This window comes from Hemitrygon akajei, chromosome 12, assembly GCF_048418815.1.
Source record: "Hemitrygon akajei chromosome 12, sHemAka1.3, whole genome shotgun sequence".
NCBI lineage: Eukaryota > Metazoa > Chordata > Chondrichthyes > Myliobatiformes > Dasyatidae > Hemitrygon > Hemitrygon akajei.
This window is the reverse complement of record NC_133135.1, coordinates 43214401-43241881: the sequence shown is the minus strand read 5'-3', so window position 1 is coordinate 43241881 and position 27481 is coordinate 43214401. Positions and strand designations below refer to the sequence as shown.

At 40.7% G+C, this 27481-nt stretch overlaps 1 protein-coding gene across 1 annotated transcript; it reads left to right on the top strand.

Annotated features, from left to right (window-relative positions):
- On the top strand, positions 1–23263 carry LOC140736572 (uncharacterized). The gene is made up of 2 exons (XM_073062394.1): positions 1–487; positions 21540–23263. Exons 1-2 carry the CDS (start codon positions 70–72, stop codon positions 21704–21706), a joined length of 585 nt encoding a protein of 194 aa, XP_072918495.1. The 5' UTR covers positions 1–69; the 3' UTR covers positions 21707–23263.
- The last annotated feature ends 4218 nt before the right edge of the window (positions 23264–27481 follow it).

The window sequence follows — 27481 nt, the reverse complement described above, 5'->3', positions numbered from 1 at the left end:
TGTGTACAGCAAACTGTTGCTGCTCTGGTTCACTCCGCCGTGGCTACTTGGAGACCGAGAGTGCAGCGTATGTTCCGCCGGCAGGTTCCCGACCACCTTCATGGCAGTATGATCCCGTGCAATGGCACGGCGTTCAAAGACTGGATCGCCTTCCTTTCGCGTCTTTTACCTGCTATGAACACAACGGCCAATTTGGTGCAAAAGTCGGTGGAGACGACGACGTCGGTGGTGAGTTTGCTGGGTCGGGAAGAGGGCGATTATAACGCCGCCGTGAACGCCAGCAACTCCACCGGCGACATGGGCCATCTGTTCCAGTACTCTTTCTCCGACAACGAGTTGCTGTACAAACAGTACAAGCCGCCGCCTCGGGAGGCCATCCCTTTGCCAAAGGCTGTGCTCTACCTGTTGATGGCAGCCTTGGTGGTCGTGGCCGTGGCTTATGCTATCGTTGGGCACCTCATTAAGGACCTTGTCCACGACCTCGTGGGTGAGTGGATGCATTTATCGATAAGCTATTAGAACAGTCTGTAAATAAATCGGGAATAAAACAGCCGAGCTCGCTTGCACTTGAAAAGTTTATGATAACTTATTGAAATCTGATTTTCCCCATTTTAGCAGCCTAAGCAAGCAGAGCAGATAATTTTATTCAACGCCCCCCTAATTATCACCAGCCCTATCTTCTCGGTGATTTCCCTTCAGGACTAGAGAACATCCCTGTACTTATGAGTGAGAGATGATGAATAAACAAAGCACAAGGAAGCGAGAGGCAATCTAAAGGCAGCTTCACCTTGCATTTATTTAAGGTATAGGGTTTTAATAAATAAGAATTTATTGTAGTTTTCTGGTGTCGTTGGCCTTCGGAATAAAGAGCGCAGAGTGGGTATTCTCGACATTTACCGAGCGGCGGGTGGGATGCTGGGGTACCTGAGCTGCGACGTGATCTGTCCGACAGAGCCCGATCACCCAGGTTCTCTTTTATCTTGATCTCACCTCTTAGGTCAACTCGGGTTTTATTTCAGTAGCATATCCTGCTTGTATCCGAATGGCACGCGTGCCTCGATAAAACAAACTCAAATCTAATTGGAAGCAGATGGTACATTAAAATAAACCTTGCTACAAGCAACAACTGAACTGCGAAATAAATACTGTCATGGGAGGCAATTTATAAAGGAAGATGTGCGATCGAATCCTTAACACTGAGGCAAGAGGCAGTTGTTACTTTTACCTGGATATATTTGGCCTATTTAGATGCCTTGAAGGCACTGGTGGGGTTTTGCGAATTGGTCGAACTTTACACTGTAAGAAATGTTCATTGAATCATGGAACAATACTAACGGTTCTGGTTTCTCAAGCTGAATTCTGAAATTCCGGGACGGTAGTGTCGACGAGGTCTCACAATTCCGATGGAAACCGATGGAAAAATTATATCGCAATTGGTGTCGGATGTAAATATTAAATATCAACCCAATACAATCAACACATTTCAGATCAATGTGCAAAGATTTTCTTCTGATTGGATTTGGTTTCATTTGGGAAGCCAAGTTCTTGTGTTATTTTTGTCAGTGCTGTCAGCCGTGGACATCAAACGACTTTTTTTGGGTCGGCTGTTTTTGGAACTCAAATGATATGATTGGATTGACGGTCAAGAAAATTGGAAAAGAGCAACGGACAGCTGGAATAATAGACTCCTCGCCGTTGAGCCCACCCACACGAAGCGTCGTCCATCACCAGGGACGCCCATCAACCAGGTCATGCTCTCTTCTCGCTGCCACCATCAGGAAGAAAGTACAGGAGCCTCAGGACGCCCACCACCAGGTTCAAGAGCGCTTGTTACCCCTCAACCATTAAGCGCTTGAACCAAGGAGATAACGCCACTTGCCCCATCATTGAGATGTTTCCACAACCCAATGACTCACTTTCAGGGACTCCTTATCACATGTTCTTGATATTTATTGCTAATTTATTATTATTTGTTTTTGTATTTGCTCAGTTTGTTGTCTTTTGCACACTGGTTGAATGCCCAAGTTGGTGCGGTCTTTCATGGATTCTATTATGGTTATTTTTATATTATGGATTTATTGAGTCTGCCCGAAAGAAAATGAATCTCAGGGTTGTATATGGTGACATATATGCACGCTGACGATAAATTTATCTTGAACTTTTGTTTCAATGAAAGCTGTCTATAAGATAAATGTGAACAACGGAAGTATTTTGTTTTCAAACTGTCTGGATTCGAGAAGTTCACTTAATATTACCAAAGTTTGCCTAATGTAAATTCTAAACTCCCATAAGACGCTTATTCTTAGAAACCTTGGGCTGACCTAGATTGCCAATAAAAAGTGGAGCATTTTCATTAATCAAGATATCAATTCATAATCCGCACTCTTCTTAATCCACATACTTTCTAAATGTTTGTCTGCTAAATTTATTTCTTAACGTCGGTAGGTAACAGAGGAAAAGAATGACGTGAAGACCTTTGCAGGAGGATTAACAGTCTTAAATCCCGTGACCTTAGAAGAATTCACAGGAAACACGATTTACCATTCACATTGCTCGATATGGACGCTTGCTTTCTTTAACAAAAACGATTTGGAGCCAGTAATCTACCTATTGTGTTTTAACTCATTCTCCTTCCAGAGAATCAGAATCAGGGTTAATATCACCGGCATATGTCGTGAAATTTTGTTGTTTTGCGACAGCAGTACACTGCAATAAGTCGTAATAAAAACTATAAATTACAAAAAGGTATATATTGTACAGAGCAAAAGTCTTAGGTGTGAACATATATATTAAACAAGGGTGCCTAAGACTTTTGCACAGTACTGTGTTTGTCAATATTAAGTGAAGAGCAAGTTTGTAAACCTGGCGTGAGCAAAGGATGTTGAGAATACTGTAGAGAGGGTGGAGCGCAGCGGAGGGGTGTGGGACAAGTGCTCGAGACGGGTGTGGCGCGGGTGGAGACACACCCAGTCCTGAAACACCAGACAAGGTCATTTGATTCCAAGTAACTGGGTTATTGATCATTGTGGAATGTCTCTCAGGTGCTTCCCGCTCCCTCCCCCTCTTCCTGCCCCTTTCCCACTCGGTCCACAATAGAGACCCGCATCAGAATCAGGTTTATCATTACTCACACGTCATGAATTTCTTTTTCGGCAGCAGTACAGTGCAATATATAAAATTGCTACAGTACTGTGGAAATGCCTTAGGCACCTTAGCTATGCCTAAAGCCTTTGCACAGTACTGTATATAAAAATACATAAGTAGTGGTAAAAAAGAGGGAAAATACTGAGGTAGTGTTCATGGATTCAATGTCCATTTAGAAATCTGATGACGGAGAGGAAGAAGCTGTTGCCGAATCGTTGAGTGTGTGCCTTCAGGCTCCTGTACCTCCTGCTTTATTTCATATATAGTACTAATACCGAATGTCAGGTCCCTACAAAATGAAATAAAGCTAGTGTGAAGTTCTTTTTGAAACGTGGGTACTTGGGAAGAAGAGATTTCAATAGGGGCTAAAATCTTTTTTGGTATTAGGCTGGAAGGTTTTTTTCTATTTCAGTTGGGACAGCTTAAATTCTGTAAGTGATTACAAAATAGCCAATATGCTGTAACTGGTACAAGTTCGAACAGACAGAAAATGGTTTAATCTTACTGCCAGTGCTGAACTTTTATAAGAAGATACCTAGTTCCTCATTAAGTTTCAATAGTAGTTCATGATTGGTTGTCTAATACTGACAAGTCACAGCTATTGGGCAGAGAGGATAATAATAACATGATTTTTGGAGACAGGATAATTTTTTTGCAATTATTTTTATCTGTTTGAATAGGCAAAATGGAGCTGCCTACAGATATGGTATCTGAGATATGGCAACTCCCTGAAAGGTGGTGGCCTGAAATGATCACACAGATTGTGTGCTTAAGTACACACAAGAGATATTACACAAGATAATCAGTAGTTTAATCAGTATCAGATGTTCGATTCTGAATAAACCATAGTTTCTTGATACAAATATAATAATTGCAATGATATCAGCACCAAGAACAAGTACGGGGGATGTAGAATGAAGTTGTGAATATATTCAAACTGCAGAGATATGATTGACATCTGGAGCAATATATATTTTATTTTAAATCACTCCATACAGGGTATAAGATTAGCTGCTCATTTGAATAACAAAATGCTCTCTACTGCAATTTCAATATCCTGGAAGCATGAGACACTTGCATCCTCCAACTTGAAGAAAATGAAAATAATTGCTTTTGGAAACATTATGTGGTTACATTTAACTAACTTTGCTGACCTCTCACCTGAAGTCCAGCAAGTTTTGTAAACTTGTTGCTGTGGTCTTTCTTGTGATGTAATAAGAGGGACTTCAGCCCGTTGGGTATATACTGGTTGTCTGAGCAGCCCATTAATTCCATTCTCCCATTTATTTTCCTGTAACCAATTCTCTCTCATTCCCATCATTCTCCTTCATCCACCTTCACTAGGGGCAATGTTTAGTGCCCAATTAACCCACAATACACTTTTGGCATGTTGGGAAACTGAAGCACACATAATCACTGGGAGAACGAATAAACTCCACGCAGACAGAATTGAACAAGTTGCTGGAATAGTGCAGCAGCAGTGGCATCTGCTAACCCACTGTGTTGTGCAAATGTGATCCAAAGATTAGTGCAAATAGTTCACAATTTATCCTGCACCAAGCCCTGTGTTTCCCTGTCACCTCTGATCAAGCCAGTCCCCATTGTTAATCCATTCTCTACTGCCTTGAATTTGAACTTTCATGTATATTCAGTTTCTATTATTCTCTAGTTAACACCTGATGGGACAGCTTGGCTTGGTGGTACCAGTCTCACTAACAATTTGGAAAGCTGTGGGCCCCACAAACCTGAGCATTGAGTGAATGAACCATTCTTAGTTTAAAGAAAACATTAAAACCTAGTCCCCATCTGTTTGTTCATTTGTATGTTTGTAGAAAATTGTCAGAACTACTTAAAGAAGGACAAATGAGCTTCCCAGACTTTCTGGTCAATGATCTTACATTTGGAGAACACATATGAACTGATTACTATTTCAAGATATAATGAATTTTGAGTAACATTTATGTGTTGTGTTCTAAAACAGTGAATTTGCATACATTTAATTTTTTAAATTTGAGGAAGTCACTTGTATTGAGATAGCTAATCCATACTCTTGAGTCAGTATGCAGAATATAAGAACTGATACAATGCATTATCCTCTGTCAGATCTGCATAGGCATAGGCAGATACCTTCTTGTTTCCACCCAGCTAACATGAGTCACCTGCTGCTCATTTCCAACTCATCACCTGCAGCCTATTTAAACCCAGCCCTCATCTACAGTCCTTGTTTACCCATCAAAGCAGCCAGCTTCAACCAGTTGCTCCTTGCCTTCAGTTACCTTGTTGCCTGTTGTGCTCAGTATCTGTACTTTCTTGTTTTGTGGCCTCTCGTGCCCTGTCACTTTGCAGTTTATTAGTAAATTGTCTAAATAGTCACTGCTAAATTGTCTCTGCTGCTCTGCTTTTGGGTCAAGCCTCCTCGACATTTCCTGACAGGACAGGTGAACCAGTGATTGACCCAGCAGAGTTTGCTCACCTGAAGGAAGTTGTCTGCTGTCCCGAGTATAGGACACAGAAACAGCAAGAAACCATTGATGATCTGTTCACCACTCTCAACCAGCTCTTCATTCCATTACAGTGACCCTGTACAAGTCAGCCTCCTCCCTTGGAACCTCAGATTCTGGCACCTAGAAGCTTTGACGATCCCCAAATTGATGTTGCAACTTCTTGTCCCAGTGTGTCTTGCTCTTTGAGATCCAGCCATCTCGGTGTTCTACGGACCAAGCCCAGATTGCCTTTGTCATCTCTCTCTTGAAAGGGCGAACTCTGACCTGGGCTGCGGCTAACTGGGACCACCATCTGCAATAATTATGAGGAATTCACTGCTCAGATGCACCAGATTTTGGACCATCAGAGAAGTAGAAGGAAGGCAGCGGATCAGATACTGTGCCTGAGTCAAGACTCATGCTAGGTGTTGGATTATACCGTCGAATTCAGGACCATCGTAGTGGAGTGTGGCTGGAATGCAGAACTGCTGCTGGCCTGTTACCATCATGGTCTCTCAGAGCACATGAGAGATGAGCTGTCTACCCAGGGTATGCTCTCTGACCTCGAAAGCCTCAACACTTTGGCCCTCCGCATTGGCAGACATCTTATGGAATGACCTTCCAGATCACCCATCAGAACCCCAGATCCATTTCAGGCTGCTGGACCTTCATCAGCAATGCCTCCAGAACCCATGCGCTCCCACCCCCAAGAGTGTGAGAGCATTTATTGTACAAGGGGTTTTTGATAAGTTCGTGGCCTAAGGTAGGAGGAGTCAATTTTAGAAAATCTGGCAAATTTATTTGTCAACATATTCCCCTTCTACATTTATACACTTAGTCCAGCGGTCGTGGAGCATACGGATCCCTTCTTTGTAGAAGTTAGTGTCTTGGACCTCCAGAAGTGGTCCACAGCAGGGGTGATTGATAAGTCCATGGCCCAAGGTAGAAGGAGATGAGTTATATAGCTCTTGTTACATGCGCGTGCAGGTCAACTCTTTGAGTGATTATGCAGAAAATTTGAAGTTAATAACTCATCTCCTACTTTAGGCCACGTACTTATCAATCACCCCTGCTGTGGATCACTTCTGGAGGTCCAAGATTCCCCTTCATATTGATTCCACTTATGAAACCTAACGCATGCTGTAAGTGTCACTACATTACTTCCACAATATCAGCAAAGCTCATTTCCAGTGATTTGGCTGGAGCAGTTAAACTTTATGCAAACTGTATGTCCTTCCACCAAATGCACACAACCAAACTGGCATTTGTTTTTCAATGGCTATTCCATTTGCTTTAAAATACTGCTCAGTCGCTTAGTACACAAAATCCAGTTATCTGTTGTGCAATTGAACACATCAATCTTTATGACTTTGGCTCTTTTTTATAATTTATGATTATTATCACCCGGTACTCACTGCTTATGAACCTACGGATTCATTTGTTTTCTGTCATTTTTTTCCAATCAACCATCTCTTCCCTTCCGAAGAAACAAGTGCTGCGATTATTTTTAACTCAAATGTCTCGCTGTGCTTTTTTAAACTCAAACGTCTTGCTGCACTTCAACATGTTGGTAGTTGTCTCAGGTTCATCTTAAAACTTACTTGTCACCACTGCTATGTTTTGTAACACCAAAACATAAAACTAATTGAAAGAAAAACATTGAGCTGGGAGATAAACATGCATACATCTTTTTTACTTTAGCAAATCGTGAACTTATGACATGGTGGCATGATAATGTGTGCTATTCATATATGTGTAACCTATAATGAATTATTTAAATGAACAAGAATGTTTAATTCAACAATATGTTTACAATTGGGAAGGAGGAAGGACTAAACACATTGATGAAGGTAGAGCAGTGGATGTAGTGTATATGGATTTTAGCAAGGCATTTAATAAGGTACCCCATGCAAGTCTTATTGACAAAGTAAGGAGGCATGGGATCCAAGGAGACCTTGCTTTATGGATCCAGAACAGGCTTGCCTTCAGAAGGCAAAGAGTGGTTGTAGACAGGTCATATTCTGCATGGAGGTCAGTCACCAGTGGTGTGCCTCAGGGATCTGTTCTGGGACCCTTACTCTTTGTGATTTTTATAAATGACCTGGATAAGGAAATGGAGGGATGGGTTAGTAAATTTGCTGATGACACAAAGGTTGGGGGTGTTGTGGATAGTGTGGAGGGCTGTCAGAGTTTACAACTGGACATTGATAGAATGCAGAACTGGGCTGAGAAATGGCAGATGGAGTTCAACCCAGTTAAGTGTGAGGGTAGTTCATTTTGGTAGGTCAAATATGATGGCAGAATATAGCATTAATGGTAAGACTCTTGGCAGTGTGGAGGATCAGAGGGATCTTGGGGACGAGTCTATAGGACGTAGGTTAACTCTAGGTTAAGTAGGCATAAGGAGCATTGGCCTTCATCAATCATGGGATTGAGTTTAAGAGCCGAGAGGTAATGTTGCAGCTCAATTCAGGTCGCCTCACTACAGGAAGGATGTGGAAACCATAGAAAGGGTGCAGAGGAGATTCACAAGGATGTTGCCTGGATTGGGGAGCATGCCTTATGAGAATAGGTTGAGTGAACTTGGCCTTTTCTCCTTGGAGTGACGGAGGATGAGACGTGATCTGATAGAGGTGTACAAGATAATGAGAGGCATTGATCATGTGGATAGTCAGAGGCTTTTCCCCAGGGTTGAAATGGCTAGCACAAGAGGGCATAGTTTTAGGGTGCTTGGAAGTAGGTACAGAGGAGATGTCAGGGGTAAGTTTTATTTTTTACAGAGTGGTGAGTGCATGGAATAGGCTGCTGGCGGCATTGGTGGAGGCGGAAACGATAGGGTCTTTTAAGAGGCTCCTGGATAGGTACATGGAGCTTCAGAAAATAGTGGGCAATGGGTAAGCCTAGGTAATTTCTAAAGTAAGGACATGTTCAGCACAGCTTTGTGGGCCAAAGGGCCTGTATTGTGCTGTAGGTTTTCTATGTTTCTATTACTGAAATATTAAATACACAACAGAACCAAGCGCCTTCAACCAATTGTTTTTAGCTTTCAGTTACCTTGTTGCCTGTTGTGTTTAGTATCTGTTCTCTCTTGTCTCATGGCCCCTTGTGGCTTGTTATTTTGCAATTTATTTGTAAAATATCATTTACTGCTATATCATCTCTGCTGCTCTGCTTTTGGGTCAAGCCTCCTCTACATTTCATGACATCCCCAGCCCATTAGATAAGACCCTTTAACTTCGAGTCAGTTAGAAGTTGCCTTCCAACCAAACATACCACGGTGACCTGAGAAAACATGACTGTTTCCTCAAAATCACTGGGTCCAAATCTTGGAACTGCCTTCCAAACAACTTTGTGGACATCTCCACAACTTCAGTGATTCAAGAAGGCAATTCACCACCATCTTCTCATGGGCAGATTAATGCTAGTTCAGCGTGCAAAGGTCATACCCTTTAAATGATTTTAAAAAAACACTGAACTCGCATCCCACAGAATTAAAAAAGAAATGTTGCTGGTTTTATAACTGAATGTTTTGTGACCAGAAATCAGATCCTTGTTCTCCTCACTCTCCCGGAGAAAAGGAGAGTGGTTTCTCTGATGTGCTGAGCCACGTACCCAACTCTTGCAGTTTATCGCAGTGAAAGACAGAGCAGTTGCTGTACAAACCATGATGCATCATGTAAAGATGGCACATTGATAAAAATTGAGGAGGGTCAAAGGGGACGGGCTGAATTCCTTCATGCTCCTGAGGAAGTAGAGGTGTTGGTGAGCTTTTTTGGTCATGATGTTGTCAAGGTTGAACCAGGACAGGCTACTGTTGACCTTCACTCCGAGGAGTTTGAAGCTTTTAATCCTCTTGACCTCAGCACCATCAATGTAAACAGGAGCAGGTGCACCACTCCTTTCCGAAACTCGATGACCAGCTCTTTTGATTTGCTGACTTTGAGGGAAAGGATGTTTTCATGACACCATGACAGTGGTCTCACAATCTCCTTCCTGCTATTTGAAATACGGCCCTCTATGGTGGTATTATTTGCAAAACTGAGGATGGAGTTATGTTGAGATTATGTGGGCAGTGGGGAAATCTTCCTTCTTGTGCCTCTTGATCTCATCACTTAAGATCCATTGTTATGCAACCCTACCACTTTAATCTGGCTCACACCTTTATTAACCAGGTCCAACACTTTGGATCTTCCTCCTCCTTACACAAGTCAGTGGGTTTGTGGTGGTAGGGCTAGGGTTAATAGGACAAGGGTTAGCTTAAAGTAGTGGTTGCCATTTGGATATAAAGTTCCATAAGGTCTGGGGACCTTTTATTGAGTACTTTCATAACCTTCCTCTTAACTAAGGTTTTTTTTTCGGTCCCTTTCTTTCAGCTCCTTTTTTTTTGGTAGTAGGCATTAATATCTTCTGTTTTTAAGAGTATTTACAGTTTTGGGGGTTTGAATGTCCTGATTTATAGTCTCTATATTGTATTGTGGTTGGTCTGGAGTTCTTTTTTGTTGCGGGGCTTGGGGGGGATACTAATTTTACATGTCTTCAATTTGGGTGCTTTCTCAATTATCTTTTTTTGTATTATATTATTATTGTATGTTTATTTTTGCACTGTATTAATGTTCCTCATTTTGATTTGGGTTTTTTAAAAATCTGTAACGATGTAGAAAATGTATAAAAAAACTTTTTAAAAAAAGTAGTGGTTGCCAACCTGTCGATCGCGATCGACTGGTCGATCTTTGAGACTTTCCCAGTAGATCCCGAAAAAAACAAAAAAATAAATACACAAGTATTGTTGAGAGATTGTTTCTGGGTTGCGGAGTTTTAGTTCTGTTCTTTCTGCCCAGTGCGCATGCGTGTAGCTTCCCCACACTACACGGTGTACTTCAGTGGTCCCCAACCATCAGGCTGCGAGGAAACGATATGATTTGTTGAACTTGAATGCATGCGAGGTCATTACGCACGCGAAATCATTATGTCCGCGAGGTCATCAGTCACCTAAACACAGTGATACCCTCGCGCCAGGGATCACTGATTGGCCTTGGGTAACCGGCCGGCGGGAAGCGTCGTAGCTACTGGCCTGGAGCTTGGACAGATGGGTACTGCCTCTAAACCAGTTTACCACACCGAATGTTCGTGGGGAACCCGTTGCTAAAATATTCGTAGATGACCTAATTCGGGCTCAGGGTTTCGTAAGTAGCAAAGCAGCTACCTCGCTGCGATCTACTGAAACAAACTTTTGTCAGCTGATAAATCCTACAAGGGGGGTGGGTGCACGTCCTGTCGCACTCCTTGCTCGCTTGGTTGGTCGCTCTCTCCGGACTGCAGCTGCTGCGGCCCCAGCACGGGGACCTCCAGCCCTGACCTTGTCCTCTCACCCCACCCATGACCAGCTGAACCTGGCCAAGGCGTCTGGCGGCGGGTGGGCGGGAAGCTGGAATTTGGGCCCGGAGGCTGTCTAATGAGGCAATGAAGCCCTCAAAACTGCTTCAGCACCTTGAGTCCAAGCACCCTGCACTTAAAGACAAACCCATTGAGTTTTTGCAGCAGAAAAAAATGTGAGCAAGCGGGACAGAAGCTAAGTGCTGATAGCCGTGTAAACTAAATTGCGGTATAGACTGGACATAAGGAACCTGCTTCGAGTATTGCTGTATTCCTGTCGTGTTTAACATCACCCCCTCACCCCCCCGTTGGCCAGTCTGCAAGAATATTGTCAATATTAAACCGGTCCACGGTGCAAAAAAGAGTGGTGACCCCTGGTTTACATATATTATTTCTACTTCCGGTCTTTTCTGCATCGGTGCGCATGCGTTTGACTAATCGATTTAGTAGGGTTGTGATATTGGGTCACTGACTATACCAGGGTCATTACAGACTTTATTAAAACGGCTGTTAGATGAGTGTGCCCCACAAAATCATTCAGGGTTTTCCCCAGAAGCCCTGGATGAACAATGAAATCTGGAATCTGCTGAGTGCCAGATCAGAGGCATTCACATCTGGAGATCAAGAATGCTACAAGAGGTGTAGGTATGACCTCTGGAAAGCCAGCTCACAGGCAAAGTGGAGATTCCAGATCAGACATGAATCAACAAGGGCTGCTCGACAGTTGTGGCAGGGTTTGAACGACATAACCTCTGGCAAAGTTAAATCTTGCAACACGTGGGATAGCAGAGCTTTTCTTCCAGATGAGCTCAATGCTCTATGCTCGCTTTGACCTCCAGAACATGGAGGAATGACTGTGCACCCTCTTGTCTCCTGCTGATCCTTTGGTCTCAATATCAGAAAATGACGTGCAGGCTGCCTTCCAGAGAGTGAATTCAAGGAAAGCGACTGGTCTGGATGGAGTATCTGGCCAAGTACTGAAGACCTGTGCTGACCAACTGGCTCATATATTCACAGTCTGGCAGTGTGTGGGATCCACCTGCTTCAAGCACACTACAACCGTACTGGTGCCCAGGAAGAGAATCTAAATGACTATCATCGAGTGGCACCTACATCCATGGTGATGAAGTGTTTTGAGAAGCTGGTGTTGGAGGATATAAGCTTCAGTCTGAGTGGTGACTTGGATCCGCTCCAGTTCGCCTGCCCAAGCAACAGATTTACACCAGGAGCTATCTCGTTGGCTCTTCACACAACCCTGCCACATCTGGACAGTAAAGATGCAAACATCAGGAAGCACTTTATCGATTACAGTTCAGCATTGAATACCATCATCCCCTCAAAACTAATCAGTAGACTTCAATACCCCTTATGCAACTGGACTTGGATTTCTTCACTTGTAGACCCCAGTCAGTTCGGGTTGGCAAAAACATCTCCTCCACAATCTCCATCAGCTCAGGAGCACAACAGGGAGGTGTGCTTTGTTCCTTACTCTACTTGCTTTAACCTATGTCTGCGTGGCTAAGTACAGCTCCAACAAAATATACAAATTTGTTGATGACACCACTGTTGTAGGCTATATCAAAGGTGGTGATGAATCAGCATACAGGAAGGAGACTGAAAATTTGGCTGTGTGGTGTAATAACAATCACCTCTCACTCAATGTCAACAAGACCAAGGAACTGTTTGTAAACTTCAGGAAAGGCATACCAGAAGTCCATTAGCCTGGAAACTTCAGGGGATCAGAGGTGGAGAGGTTCAGTAACTTTAAATCCCTGGGTGTCACAAAATCAGAAGTCCTGTCATATAAATAAATTGCAAAGAAAACATGACAATGCCTCTACTTCCTTGGGAATCTGCAGAGATACAGCATGTCACCAACAACCTTGGTAAACTATTATAGGTGTGTGGTGGAAAGTGTGCTGATTGGCTGCATTATGGCCTGGTATGGGAACACCAATGCCTTCGAATTGAATTGAATTGACTTTATTTCTTACATCCTTCACATACATGAGGAGTAAAAATCTTTACGTCTGCAACTAAATGTGCCATGTGCAATCATAGTAATTTATAATAAATAGAACAGTCAATGTAATATAGAGTGTACTCAAATCAGCGTGAGTTCATCAGTCTGATGGCCTGGTGGAAGAAGCTGTCCTGGAGCCTGTTGGTCCTGGCTTTTATGCTGCGGTACTGCTTCCCGGATGGTAGCAGCTGGAATAGATTGTGGTTGGGATGACTTGGGTCCCCAATGATCCTATGGGCCCTTTTTACACACCTGTCCTTATAAATGTCCTGAATCACGGGTAGTTCACAACTACAGATGCGCTGGGCTGTCCGCACCACTCTCTGCAGAGTCCTGCAATTAAGGGAGGTTCAGTTCCCATACCAGGCAGTGATGTAGCCAGTCAGGATGTTCTCAATTGTGACCCTGTAGAAAGTTCTTAGGATTTGGGGGCCCATACCAAACTTCCTCAACTGTTTGAGGTGAAAGAAGCACTGTTGTGCCTTTTTCACCACACAGCTGGTGTGTACAGACCACGTAAGGTCCTCGGTGATGTGCATGCTGAGGAACTTGAAGCTCTTTACCGTCTCCCCTGATCCATTGATGTCAATAGGGGTTAGCCTATCTCCATTCCTCATGTAATCTATAACCAGCTCCTTTGCTTTTGTGACATTGAGTGAGAAGTTGTTTTCTTGACACCACTGTGTCAGAGAGATGACTTCTTCCCTGTAGGCCACCTTGTTATCCTACAAAAGGTAGTGGATTTGGTCCAGTACGCCACTGGTAAAACCCTTCCAACCATTGAGCACATCTACATAAAATGTTGCTGTAGAAAAGCAGCATCCATTATCAATGATCCTCACCAACCAGGCCGTGTTCTTTTCACAGTGCTGCCATCAGGTAGAAGGCACAGGTGTCTCAGGACTCATACCACCAGGTTCAAGAACAGTTACTACCCCTCAATTATCAAGCTCTTGAACAAAAAGGGATAACTACACTCATTTAAAGACTCCTTTATCTTGTTATTTCATGCTCGTTATTTATTGCTATTTATTTATATTTGCATTTGCAGTTTGTTATCCATTGATTCTGTTTGTAGTTACTGTTCTATAAGTTTGCTAAGTATGCCCACAGATAAAGGATCTCAGGGTTATATGTGGTGACACGTATGTGCTCTGATAATACATTTTAATTGGAACTTTGAACATTACTTTGTACTTTGACTGGAACATAGACATCATGCTGCATCTCTCTCCATGGATGCTGACTGATCTGCTTGGCTCTTCACCTGTGTTTCTGAAGAATGGAGGGGTATTGCTTTGATTGACACTCTGTACATTTCTTTGCTACTTTTAAAACAGGCTTAACAATTTGTAAGCAGCGTGTCTGGCTTTAAGCTGTAGAAAGTCAGGTGAAATTCAGATTAGAAGTTTAGGATTCCTGTTCATGAAACCTTCTACTTTAGAAAGGTCGGTGAAATCCAGATTAGCAATTTAGAATTCCTGTTATGCATTTGCTGTACTGTACATACAGTATGCCTGGGTAATGCCCGTTATGGTACACTCTTGAATGAATATAGTTTGAACTTCTTACAAGAGAAATCATTCAATGAATGACACTTGTAATTCTAGTCCAAGAAATTCTGCTGGATGAACTCAGCAGGTCAAGCAGCATTTGTAGTGTGTTGTGAATGTTCAAAGTCAAAACCTTGCATCAGGATCTGAGTACTGATGCATGGCTTTGATGCTGCCCAACCTTCTGAGTTTCTCCAGCAGATTGTGTGTTGTTCCAGATTCCAGCATCTGCAGTCTCTCATGTCTCCTTGCAATTCTAGTCGTTTCAACGACACACACAAAATGCTGGTGGAACTCAGCAGGCCAGGCAGCGTCTATGGAAAAGAGTACAGTCACCATTTAAGGCTCCCTGCTCCCCTGCAGTGTCAGTGAAACCCTCTCTCACTGCTCCCCCTCTGTAATCTCTGCTGCCAGTCCTGCTGAAGGGTCTTGGCCTGAAACGTCGACTGTACTCCTTTCCATAGATGCTGCCTGGCCTGCAGAGTTCCTCCAGTATTCTGTGTGTGTTGCTTGGATTTCCAGCATCTTGGATTTCCCTTGTTTGTGATTAAATTCTTATCATTTATTATTTTAGGGAATGTGTGTTCTTGCTGTGTCAGATCAATAGGAGTTTGGTGTTATATTCCAGTAGATCAGCACATAAGGAGATTGCATTTCACCAGTGAATATATTGTCGATAGAATAATTGAAAGCAAGATTTTTAATGTATTTTTATGATTTCAAAATACTTCACATGCAGTGGAGTAGTTTTGATGCATAGTCATAGATATAATGAAGGGAAATGCAAAACTTACCTTCCTCCCACCAGTCAATGAATTGAAATAAGAAATCACCAAAGAGCAAGAGATTTTGGGATAGGAGGCATAAGTATTATGCATTTAATATTTCAGTAATATTTGAGTAATCTTGTATAAATATTGCTTGATCAAGCTTTCTTGTTTATTTAAATATTTCATTACAAGTTACATACATAAATACGTGAATTGCATAGGTCATCATGCAACCATATGATATGTGTATGCCTTGCTTAAAATAAACATGAAGTTGAACTCACATTTTGGACTCTTGTGTCTTCCTTTGAATTAGTTTAATGTTTTGAAGTTATAAAACATAACAGTGGTGATGGGGTAGTTTTAAAATGATCCTGAGACAACTACCTACCTGTTGAAGTGCAGCAAAACAGTCGAGTTAAATTTTTTTTAAAAAAAAGCATCGCAGCACAGGTCCTTTGGAAAGGAAGACCTGATCGAGTTTTAAAAAAGGCAGGAGATGGAAACGCTCATGGGTTCATAAAGAATGAGTACTAGGTGATAATAATTATAATAAAGAGCAGAAAAGGCTGGCTATATTGGACAGATTGGTGTGTTTGATTATGCAATGGGTAACTGGCTCACGTATTCTAAGCTAATTGAACAATATTTTGAAGCAAATGAAATAGCCAATGAGAAATGAGTACCAATTTTGCTTTGAAATTTAACTGTTTCAACCAAACCAGCAAAAATGACCTTTGCTGATATTGTGAAAGTAATGCGAGAACATTTAAACCCAAAACCATTGTTGATTGCAAAATGCTTTAGGTTTGATAAGTGGAATCAAATGGAAGGGGAGTCCATTTCAGCAAATGTGGCTGAATTGAAGAGATTGTCTGAGCATTGTCAATTCAATCATGGGCTTAATGATGTATGAGAGATTATTTAGTTTGTGGAATCTTACAAGAAAGCATTCAAAAAATGTTCCTAGTGGAAGCTCAACTCACATTTAAAAGAGCAGTTGAAATAGCTGTATCAATGGAAACAGCAGACAGACTCACATTTGAGTTGCAGTCAGGAATGGAAATGAGTGTGAACAAAATTGCAATGTCTAAACAGAAACTGATGTAGCTGAACAAATTGTGTTGCCATTGTGGCAGGGGCTCACGTACACCAGTCCACTGCAGATTTAAAGATGCAACTTGAAGGAAATGCAACAAAGAGCATGTTGGGCAGACAAAAATAAACGGACTGCACAGGGAAGAGAAAAAGCTAAGAAGTCAAGTTGCAGTTTTAAAAAGAGATCTAACCTGCATGCTGTTGATGAAAAATCTGTTAACAATGAGAATAGCACAGGACTGCATAGCCTTGAGATTTACTAGCAATATAGCTTACACCAGAAGTGGATGGCAAATTAATTAAAATGGAAATAGATACTGGTTCAGCTGTTTCAGTCATTCCACAAAATGAGTTTATACAGCATGTCAAAGATTCTGAAAGCCTGCAGATATCCAACTAAAAATTACACTGGAGAAATGATAACTCCTGTGGGAAAGACATCCATAACAGTGAAATACAACAACCAACAAGTCACATTGAGCATGTATGTGGTAAAAACATGAGGACCAGCATTGTGGGGACGTGATTGGCTGAGACAACTACAACTTGATTGGAGATCCATCTACCATTTGCATGCCACATCCACTGCAATGATGCCATCCGAAAGCAAATTAAGAAATGTACTGAATGATGCCACAACTATATAACACGAACCGTTGCCCAACAAAGGACAAACAGGTGTTAGGGCCAACCTCTGTGCCTCTGGTTGGAAAGCATATTGGACCAAGGAAGCAGCGTAGTGTGCAGGAGAATTGTGAAAGTGATGAACACAGTGGCCCAACAACACCAGTGTTTGTAGGTAACAAATCCGAGGAAGCTTTCGATTATGTTAATGAAGCAGTTACTGTGAAATGTGGCTTGGCTTGAAGCTGGAAGAGAGTTCAAGGAGCTTCAGGAAAGTCGCAATCATTTCGCGTCTGTGAGTATAAAGAACCGGAATCTACTCTGGGTGCATTGTTATTGCATGAACTTCAAGTGGGAGACAAAAAGCTGCTTGTAAAAGTAGATGCAAAGATGAATGCCCAGCTGGAAAGCCAAAAAGAAAGGAGTCAGTGGAGATAGGGAAATAGAGGATTCATCGATATTATGGATATGGAAACCAAGAGGAGAGATCAGATTTTTTAAAGGGAGCATTAGAAGGATTAATAAGAGAATACTTCAATGAACTAAATGCACCTTCCCAAAATCAAACTGCACAAACTACAAATTCAAAGAAGTATAATCACTCGAATAAAACATTTATATAGTCCAAGACCCTGAGCGACAATGAGCAGCACGATGGTACAGTCTCCTGGCAGTGTACAGGTGTACGCAATCCAGCCTGTCATTTCACCACTTGAAGATGAGAGGGCAGCACTGACCACCGAGGCTAAGAACCGGTCAAGCTCAACCACGTGGTCGTGCTTCTGCATTGCTCACCTGGTCTGCAGGAGCAGGCAAGCCCAAGGCTCGAGGCCTAATTCTCACTACAACTAAGGCCACACATCTCCCATGTCGACAGTCCCATCACCAGACAAGGGTAACAGGCCTGTGGCAGCTTACATTATCACTGTCCCACAGAGTGTTGCGCTCGCAAGTGTAATGTCTGAGATAATCTTCCACAGTTATAATGCACCAACTTCAAAACTTCCGGGTGACGGGCAGCACAGTTTTGCTCCCAGGTCAGCTCCTCTGAACCCAAACAGGCTCCTCCTACATTCCACAGGGATGTGTCCCAACTGGCTCCTTCGATACCTTGCCAGGCTCCTTCTCCAATATCCCGTCCTTGGCCAGATCCTTCTCCACCATCCTGCCCTCAGCCGGCTATGCCGCCAATACCAGTCCAGCTACTCCGATCAAAGAGCAGCTCACTGATGGAGTAGTCCTGCAGTACCTGTAGTTCTTGGAGTAGAATTGTCTTTGGATTGTAAAAAACAAATTTTACAAAGAAAAATCACCTTTGGTTGGCCCCCAAGAGGCTGCTGAGTTTGCACACACCGCCATCTTAGCAGAAGTTGCCTACATTGAGAAAAAGATAAGGTATTGATTCATAAAACTTAACAGATTCATGGAGCTCTCTTAATGAATGTCTTAAGTTCTATGTATCAGTACCTTATTGTTATTTTCTTAATGTAGTCAAATATTATATAGTATATTATGTAGTATATAGCTGATCTGCATTCTGTACTGAAGCAGGCAGGAGCATAGTATACTTAATATTTCAGTAATATTTGAGTAATCTTCTGCATATATATTGGTTGATTAAACGTTCTTGTTCATTTAAATAATTCATTACATGTTATATGAATAAATACGTGAATTGCATACGTCATCGTGCTGCCACGTGGTGCATGTGTGCCTCGCTTAAAGTAAGCATGAAGTTGGACTCACATTTCACACTCCTGGGTCCTTTGAATGAATTTAATGTTTTGGAGTTACAAAACGTAACACGAAGAGTCAGGAGGAAGAGAAGATAAAAAGCTGAGGAGCAGAGGGTGGAAAACAAAGCAGATAAATTTCAGAATCGATGAATTTTGTAGGCGGCATGCGAGACACCAAGAAGAAATCAAGGATAAGTAGGCAGGAAAGAGAAAATCCCTATCCCAGAAAGGAGAATGAGTTAACTACAGAAAGATTTACTATGTTTGAGCAGGAGGAGTGAAACATAACAAATTGCATTAAAATAATATTTTAGTTTACTAATTGACAGGATGGTTTGAACATGGATGATAAGATGCTGAATTGCTTTAGGGTGCACTGATGATCTGGCTTACACACAACTCAGTTCCCTCACTTAGCTTAATGAATCTCTTCAGTTCCACGAATCAGTACTTTATTGATTTTTTTCTTAATGTGGCCAAATCCAGGTATATTCTACTTTTAGTATGTTCAGTTTTACCTAATTTTTAGAAGTCTCCCATCTGTCCAAGTTACCTGCAATTGCTATTGTCAGAAGTTCTTACCTGCTTCAAAAGGGGCAACAATTATACTGTAGCAGTGCCCAAGAAGAGCAGGGTGAGCTGCCTTAATGACTATCGTCCAGCAGCACTCACGTCTATGGCAATGAAGTGCTTTGAGAGATTGCTCATGGCTAGAATCAACTCCTACCTAAGCAAGGACCTGGACCCATTGCAATTTGCTTTTCGCCACAATAGGCACGTGATAGGACGTGATCTCAGTGGCTCTCTACATGGCCTTGGATCACTTGGACAACACAAATACCTATGTCAGGATGCTGTTTATTGACTGCAGCTCTCGATTTAACACCATCATTCCAACAATTCTGATTGAAAAGCTCCTGAATCTGGGCATTTTAACCTCCCTCTGCAATTGGACCCTTGTCTTCTTAACCAGAATATCACAATTGATGTGAATGGAAATAATTTCTCCACCTCACTGACTATCAACACAGGTGCACCTCCAGGATGTGTGCTTAGTCCACTGCTCTCCTCTCTCTATACCCATGATGGTGTGGTGAAGTCATTTGCTGATGATACAACCATTGTTGGTAGAATCTCAGATGGTGTTGAGAGGGTGTGCAGCTAGTAGAGTGGTGTTGCAGCAACAACCTTGCACTCAATGGTAATAAGACAAAAGAACAGATTGTGGACTTCAGAAAGGGTAAGTTGAAGGAACACAGGGATCAGAAGTGGAGAGAGTGACCAATTTCAAATTCCTGGGTATCAATATCTCTGACCTGGACCCAACATGTCGATGACGCTATAAAGAAGGCAAGGCAGCAGCTATATTTCATTAGGAGTTTGAGGAGATTTGGTATGGCATCAAAAGCACTCACAAATTTCAACAGATTTACTGTGGAGAGCATTCTAACTGACTGCATCACTGTCTGGTATGGGGGGGGGGGGGTGTTGTTGGTGGTGGAGCTACTGCACAGGGCAGAGAGTGGTAAAATTAGCCAGCACCCTCATGGGCACTAGCCTTCATAGAATCCAGGTCATCTTCAAGGAGGGATGCCTGTAAAAGGCGGCGTCCATTATTAAGGACCCCCACCAGCCAGGTCATGCCTTGTTCTCACTGTTACCATCAGGTAGGAGGTTCAGAAGCCTGAAGGCACACACTCAACAATTCAGGAACAGCTTCTTCCCCTCTGCCACCCAGTTTGTGAATGGTCATTGAATCCATGAACACTACCCCACTGCTTTTTTATTTCCTATTTTTTGCACCACCTATTAATTTAACTGTTTATATATATACAGTATATATAGACTGTAATTCACAGTTTTCTTTTTCTCTATATTATCATGTATTGCTGCTGCTAAGCTGACAAATTTCACAACACCTGCCGGTGATAATAAACCTGATTCTGATCTTGAGGTATTAATTTCTCATCTAATCAGTTCTGTTTCTCTGTAAATTTTTTTTTACATTTCTTTTATTCAGTTCTACTCATCTGTATTATTCAATGCAGTAAATCCATATATTATACATCTATTGTTTGCTGTATAATAGGATAAACCCAGGATTCTAATTAGTTCATTGCATTTATTATCCTTGGGGAAGTCAGTTCTGCAGATGTGCTATTCTAGCAAAGTATTGCTGCACATCTGCCATTTTCCATGTAATTGCTGCCATTATGTGCCATTATTTCGCCTGTTAGCTCTGCTACACTGCAATGAAATCAACATTTGAAAGGTGAGCTAGAATAAAAGACATAATGTACTAAATAAATATGTAAAATGAACATTAAAGACAACTTAATTTTGCAAATTGCTATATAAGAGGCTGAACGATTTTTTTTTTGCGATTCGGTTGATTTCCTCCCAACATCTGTTTCACATTTATTCAGCTGGAAGGTGACATCTGGAAAATGGTCTTTCATTAATCTTCTATTTAAATGATAATAAGACACAGGAGAATGCAGTGGTCCTGTGGCAGTTATACAGTGAGAGCCATTTGTAACTACTGTCACTTCCGATATTGCAGTAAGTATAAACGGATATCTGCTGTTTTGAACACAATATTTCAATAAATGAGCAACACCCGAGTAAAAAATAAACCGCAGTGCCATTAGTAACTTGGTAAGCTGGGCTTTCGGCTATTGTTATCATTGTTCTCACATTCTACATTCTAAGTTAAACAGTGATCTTTTTTATAGATTGGATATTTGGACCACCTTCGGATGACAGCAGCAATAAAAGTGAAATAAAAAGTATTTCCAGTAGCTTGAATGAAGTAGACAGCCAGCGCCAGGAGGACGGCGGCAAGCCGGATGAGCTGGTGATTTTCATAGAAGATCATTTATATGTACCACAAGCAACATGAAAGTGACCGAACTTCAGACTGGGGACATGGTGACAACTAAAAACGAAAGATTAGCTGAATACAGCATTTGCTCTCCCTTTCTCTCCTTTCTTACATACAGAATATGGATAAATATGAGAAAGAAGAGAAAAATATTGCCAATTTCTCCACAGCTGTCATAAGAGTGGCAATTGTTTAAACAATGATACCGAGCTTTGGAATGAGCAATGAAGAACATAGTTTTATATACCAAGCATCATTCTCTTGTTGCCTCTTTTGACCTGCATCCTTTATTTTCCTAAAATTCATGTGGATTGGGATTGCAGATATATTTTTGGGCTCTGATGCCTCTTCTTTGAGGATGAAATTCCCATTAAGTTTTGTTAGCTATTTAAATATATGTGGGAATAAAATATAACTGGCATTTCATAGGGAGATGAAATGAGCTAAAATATTTTTGTTTTGCATCATTTTCTTGGGTATTATTTCAATAAGTGAAACTGGCTGAATTAATTTGGCAGTGTAAATGTTGAGAAAGTGGCCTTAAAAATGTTTCCCCCTGATGTATCAATATACTTCTATTGGATATATTGGGCATGTGATTGATCATTTAACTGTTGATGATAATTACAACTTCTCATTATTTTATTTCATTCTTATGTGTGTTGCTAGACAACAAAGACATTTTCACAAAATGATGCACCTGTTTTACAGTGAAGTGTGAGTTTGCAGTCAGATTGTACCTGTGAAAAGGATGTTCCAATGAATATAATGTGCCTGCAAAATCAACCAGTGCTGGCCCCTCAGTTAAGATGGCTGTATCATTGGATTGCTGTCAGTGATTAGTTGTTGTTCACATAGACCTGTATTCTGAAGTAAGAGCAAGGAAATAATGTTTGTCAATGACCTGGTAAAAAGCTGCCAGAAAGAATTTGGTAGATAATGTGGCATCAATTTTCTCTTATTCCAAAATGACTTACAGTTTTTTTGGGGGGTATTAATGAAGTTATCAAGTCAATTGGATTGAAGGTCTCCCGCAAACCACAAAGTTGACAGGAAGAAGCACAAGTTATGGTTAACTAATTATTTTCTGGATAGTAAAACCAAGTTTTCAATTTGCGCAGTCTAAAAGCTGGAATATCATAACCAAATAAAATGAGTCTTGGTTTTCTATTTACAGAATTTTCATATGTTACTTAAAGGGAATAGCACACAGCATTTATAAAATCAGATTTTCAGAAAAGGAGAGGTTGTTCATCAGTAATTGTAACATAAATGACAATAAAACTCATTTTTTGCATTGAAGTTAGTGAGTAAAACATCCAGGAACAGAGCTATACTGATTGCGTCTATGACAACTGTAACATCAGACCTTCAGAGGACCAGGAAATGACTGAGGGCAAATTCTAAAAGCACATGTGTGTAGGTGCCACAAGTTGCTGTCTGTTACATATTACATGAATGACAACGCTGTTTTTCTTTTGATATTATTACAGCTGTAAATTTCAAAGTAATTGCATTTAATTTTGTGTAAAATAGTCAACATGTTGCCTGTGCCAATTTTGTATTGAATAAGTGGAAAGGCTGCACAAATTGAACATAAAACTTTATATTACCAAACATATTTTGACTTGCTTCAAAGCTTTCTTAGTTTTACCATTTAGCAGTTTGCTATGCTGTATTGCAAAATAAATGTACTTGCTATGTGATTGCAAATAAGTTAATCATGATGATGAATTAAAACATATTTAGCATTTTAATTCCTTCTTGAGAGAGATATTTTTACAGAAACAATACAGACCTTCAGATTAAATATTGCATCTTATTCTGACTCATTGTTTTCATAACGTACAAGAAATAGGACTCATTTTAAAAAGGAACTAATTCCCTTTGATGGCTGAACTGTAACAGTTCAATACTGAGACAATTCTAAGCTGTAGATACGCATCCATTCACAAGTGTACGTGCATCACAATTATGATATACGGTAAGTATTACTGGCAGGTAAGAATGTGCTGTATATTGCATTATAATAGAATATAGATTTATATTTTAATAAAGCAGTAATTTCATTCTACATTCCTGATTTCATAAGGGCTTCTACATCACAAAACCAGTACTCTTTGTGATGATTATGTTTAAATTCAGTAGTGCATTTAGATAGCGCCTTTCAAATCTTTAAACTTCCCAAAACAATTCATAGATCATTAATTAATTTCTGCATAGCAGTAATGTAAATAATAAATGTACATAACAAGACCCTCATAAACAGGCAAGAATAAATGACAAGGTGATTTGCTTTAATGGTATTGGTTGAGGGCTGGTTAGTTAATGAGACAATAGGGGAGCTGCCGTTTCACTTTTAGGAATAGTGTTATTGGATATGCTTCACTTGGACACTGAAACTTCCATCAGGGATGTTGGAGAGTTGGCGAGTCAGATCTGTCTGAGACATGGAACCATTAGGGAACAGGGCCTGGGGATGTATCAGAGTTTTAGGGAATTGGATTATTAGGGTCTCAGGGGAATGCAGAGCCAGAGGTGGGTGTGGTTTGGAGGTTAGGTTGGGGAGGGTCTGAGTTACTGAGTTGGAGGATGGATGGTTATGCTGGCACTGTAGGCATGGAGAAGGGGCCTCAACGATAGAAAGAAAGTGTGGGTTTTACTTTCGTGGAGTCCGAGGTCCAAGTCTGAAGCTGAGCTATGAGAACACTTGTAGAGTGGTCAATCACAGTCACAGCTGGAGTGATGTGGACTAACTTCTCCAGCATGAGAAGTGATTTCAGTCAAGTTGAAAATAGGAAGAGTTTTTACAGCGGTACAAAGAGACCTGGAAATGGCTATTGTTGAATTTCACTTTCCACAGTAGATTTTCAGTCATATAGCTTTCAAACAATATTGCTACATTGTCAAGCTTTTAGGCTGTTAGCTTTACACATGTCCAAGATTGAACTCACCAAGTTTCCACATATTTACAAAATGTCTCTTTATCTTTATAATCCAACTGTGTTATAATAAGGACGAAAACGCCTTTATTAAAGGCTCACAAAGGCAGCATGCATCAATAAGGACCCCCATCAACCTCTTCTCATTGCTACTGTCTGGCAGGAGTCATGGGAGCCTGACGACAGGCACTCAACACATCATAAACAGCCATTACCCCTCCACTATCAGATCTCTGAATGGGCAATGAATCCATGAACACAACCTCGATATTGTTTTGCTCCCTTTGTGCACCACTTACTTAACTTATTTTTACAGATTTTTCTTATTGTAAATTATAGTTTTTATTGCATATTGCATTGTACTGCTACCGCAAAACAATAAGTTTCATGATATATGCCAGTGATATTAAACGTGATTCCGATGTATTCTCTAATTTGATGTGTATACTGCACAAGAATACCCAGATTCCTCTGAATACCAATATTTTCTGGTTTTTCACTAATTAAAGTAAATTAGTTTTTTTCTATTTTGTCTACTTATAATTTCATACTTCTTTGCATTATTGTCCATCTCCAGATGTCAGGCTAACCTTCCTTCCTTTCTTTAATGGTAGGTTCAGAATCAGAATTACAATTTAGTTTAATATCACCGACATATGTTATGCACTACTGTTGTTTTACAGCAGCAGTATGTAACAACACACAAGAATAAAAACTATGAATTGCAATAAAAAACATATATAAAAAAGAAAAATAAATAGTGACAAAGAAAGGAAAAATACTGAGGTAGTGTTCATGGGTTCATTGTCCATTCAGAAATCTGATGTTGCAGGGAAAGATCCTGTTCCTGAAACATTGTACCTCTTGAGGCTCTTGTACCTCCTCCTTGAGGGAGGCAATGAGAAGAGGCCATGTCCCAGGTAAAGGGAATTCTTAATGATGGACGCTGCCATTTTGAGGCATTTTTCTGCAGCTTCTTCCAGTCCTGTATAGTGGCCCCTCCAGACAGTGATGCAACCAGTTAGAATGCTCTCCGTGGTACATCTGTAGAAATTTGTGAGTGTCTTTGGTGACATACCAATTCTCTTCAAATTCCTGATGAAGTATAGCTGCTATTGTGCCTTCTCTGTAACTGCATCCATATGTTGGGCCCAGGATAGATCCTCAGCGATGCTGACACCCAGGAACTTGAAACTGCTCACCCTTTCCACTTCTGTCCCTCAATGAGGACTGGTGTGTGTTCCCTCGGTTTCTCCTTCCTGAAGTCCAGAATCATTTCCTTGTTCTTACTGATGTTAAGTGCAAGGTTGTTGCTGTGATACCACTCAACCAGTTGATCTATCTCACTCCTGTACGCCTCCTCATCACTATCTGAAATTTTTCCAACAATAGTTGTCATTGGTAAATTTATAGATGGCATTTGAGCTTTGTCTAGACATACAATCATAGGTATAGAGAGAGTACAGGAGTGGACTAAGCATGCATCCTTGAGGTGTACCAATGTTGATTGTCAGCGAGGAGAAGATGTTATTTCCAATCTGCACCGACTGTGATCTCCAGATGAGGAAGTCAAAGATCCAGTTGCAGAAGGAGGTACAGAGGCCCAGGTTTGGAGCATGTTGATGAGAACTGAGGGTATCATGGTGTTGAACGCCGAGCTGTAGTCAATAAACGGCAGCCTGATGTAGGTATTGCTATGTAGAGGTGATCTGAGGCCGGGTGGAGACACACTGAGATTGTATCCGCCATAGACCTATTGTGGCAATAGACAAATTGTAGCGGGTGCAGATTGTCACTGAGGCAGAAGTTGATTTCAGCTACGACCAACCTCTCAAAGCACTTCATCATAGTAGATCTGAGTACCAGTTGGCAGCCGTTGAGGTAGGTTATCATTCTCTTGTATTTGCTCCTAATATATATCATATTAGGTTTATACTTGATCCTTCCCAAAACTGAGATTGGGTTAACTGAGACTTTGCAGGTCTAACATAAAAAGGAAATTTCTTCTGAGGCTGTACCAGGGTGTAAGGGACTATAACCTACACCCTATTTATTCAACAAAATACTTTAAAATTCAGAGTTTTCATAGGTTTTTAAATAATACAAATTATGTATAAAGTAAAAAATGGACAGTTACCACAAAGTATCCAAAGATTGTTTAAAATGAGAGAAAGTCAACATGATTTGAGAGGAACATGTATATTTCAAACACAAAGGATAAAAACAAATGTATAAAATCATTGTATTTCAGTCAGAGGGGTGAATCTATGGAACAGTTATAGTGAAAATTAAAAAAACATGCACCACACTTAACAAGTTAAAAAAATTATTTAAAAATAATTTAATGAACAAATATAAAATACATGATTTATAATGAATGGGAGTTTGGTAAATAAATGATACTTGGAATTGGATTTTGTGTTAAAAGATTATGAAATTTTTTGTTTTGATGTGATGATTGATGCCAAATATGTTTTTGTATAAGCAAGAAGGGTAGGCATAATAAACTGTAGCTTCAGCCTACACCCTTTCGGTCTGTTTTAAAGATTTTTATTATTTAATTTTGTTTTATGAAATCAATGTTATGAAATAATCGTTGAAAATGATGCTTTTTGTTATGTTTGTACTGACCGAAATAAAATTTAATTCATTCATAACTTCACTCCGTTAGTATACACCAAGGAAAATGGGTCCTGTAAAAATACATTATGTTGCTTTGTTGATTGTTTCCATAATATTTCTTAGTTCATTCGACATTCTATATTTTTACCTTTTAAACCTGCTCAGCTGGGCTTCCCCAGCTCTTATTAGCTTTCTGTGTAATGTTATTTGAATCCCTTCAATAAAATAC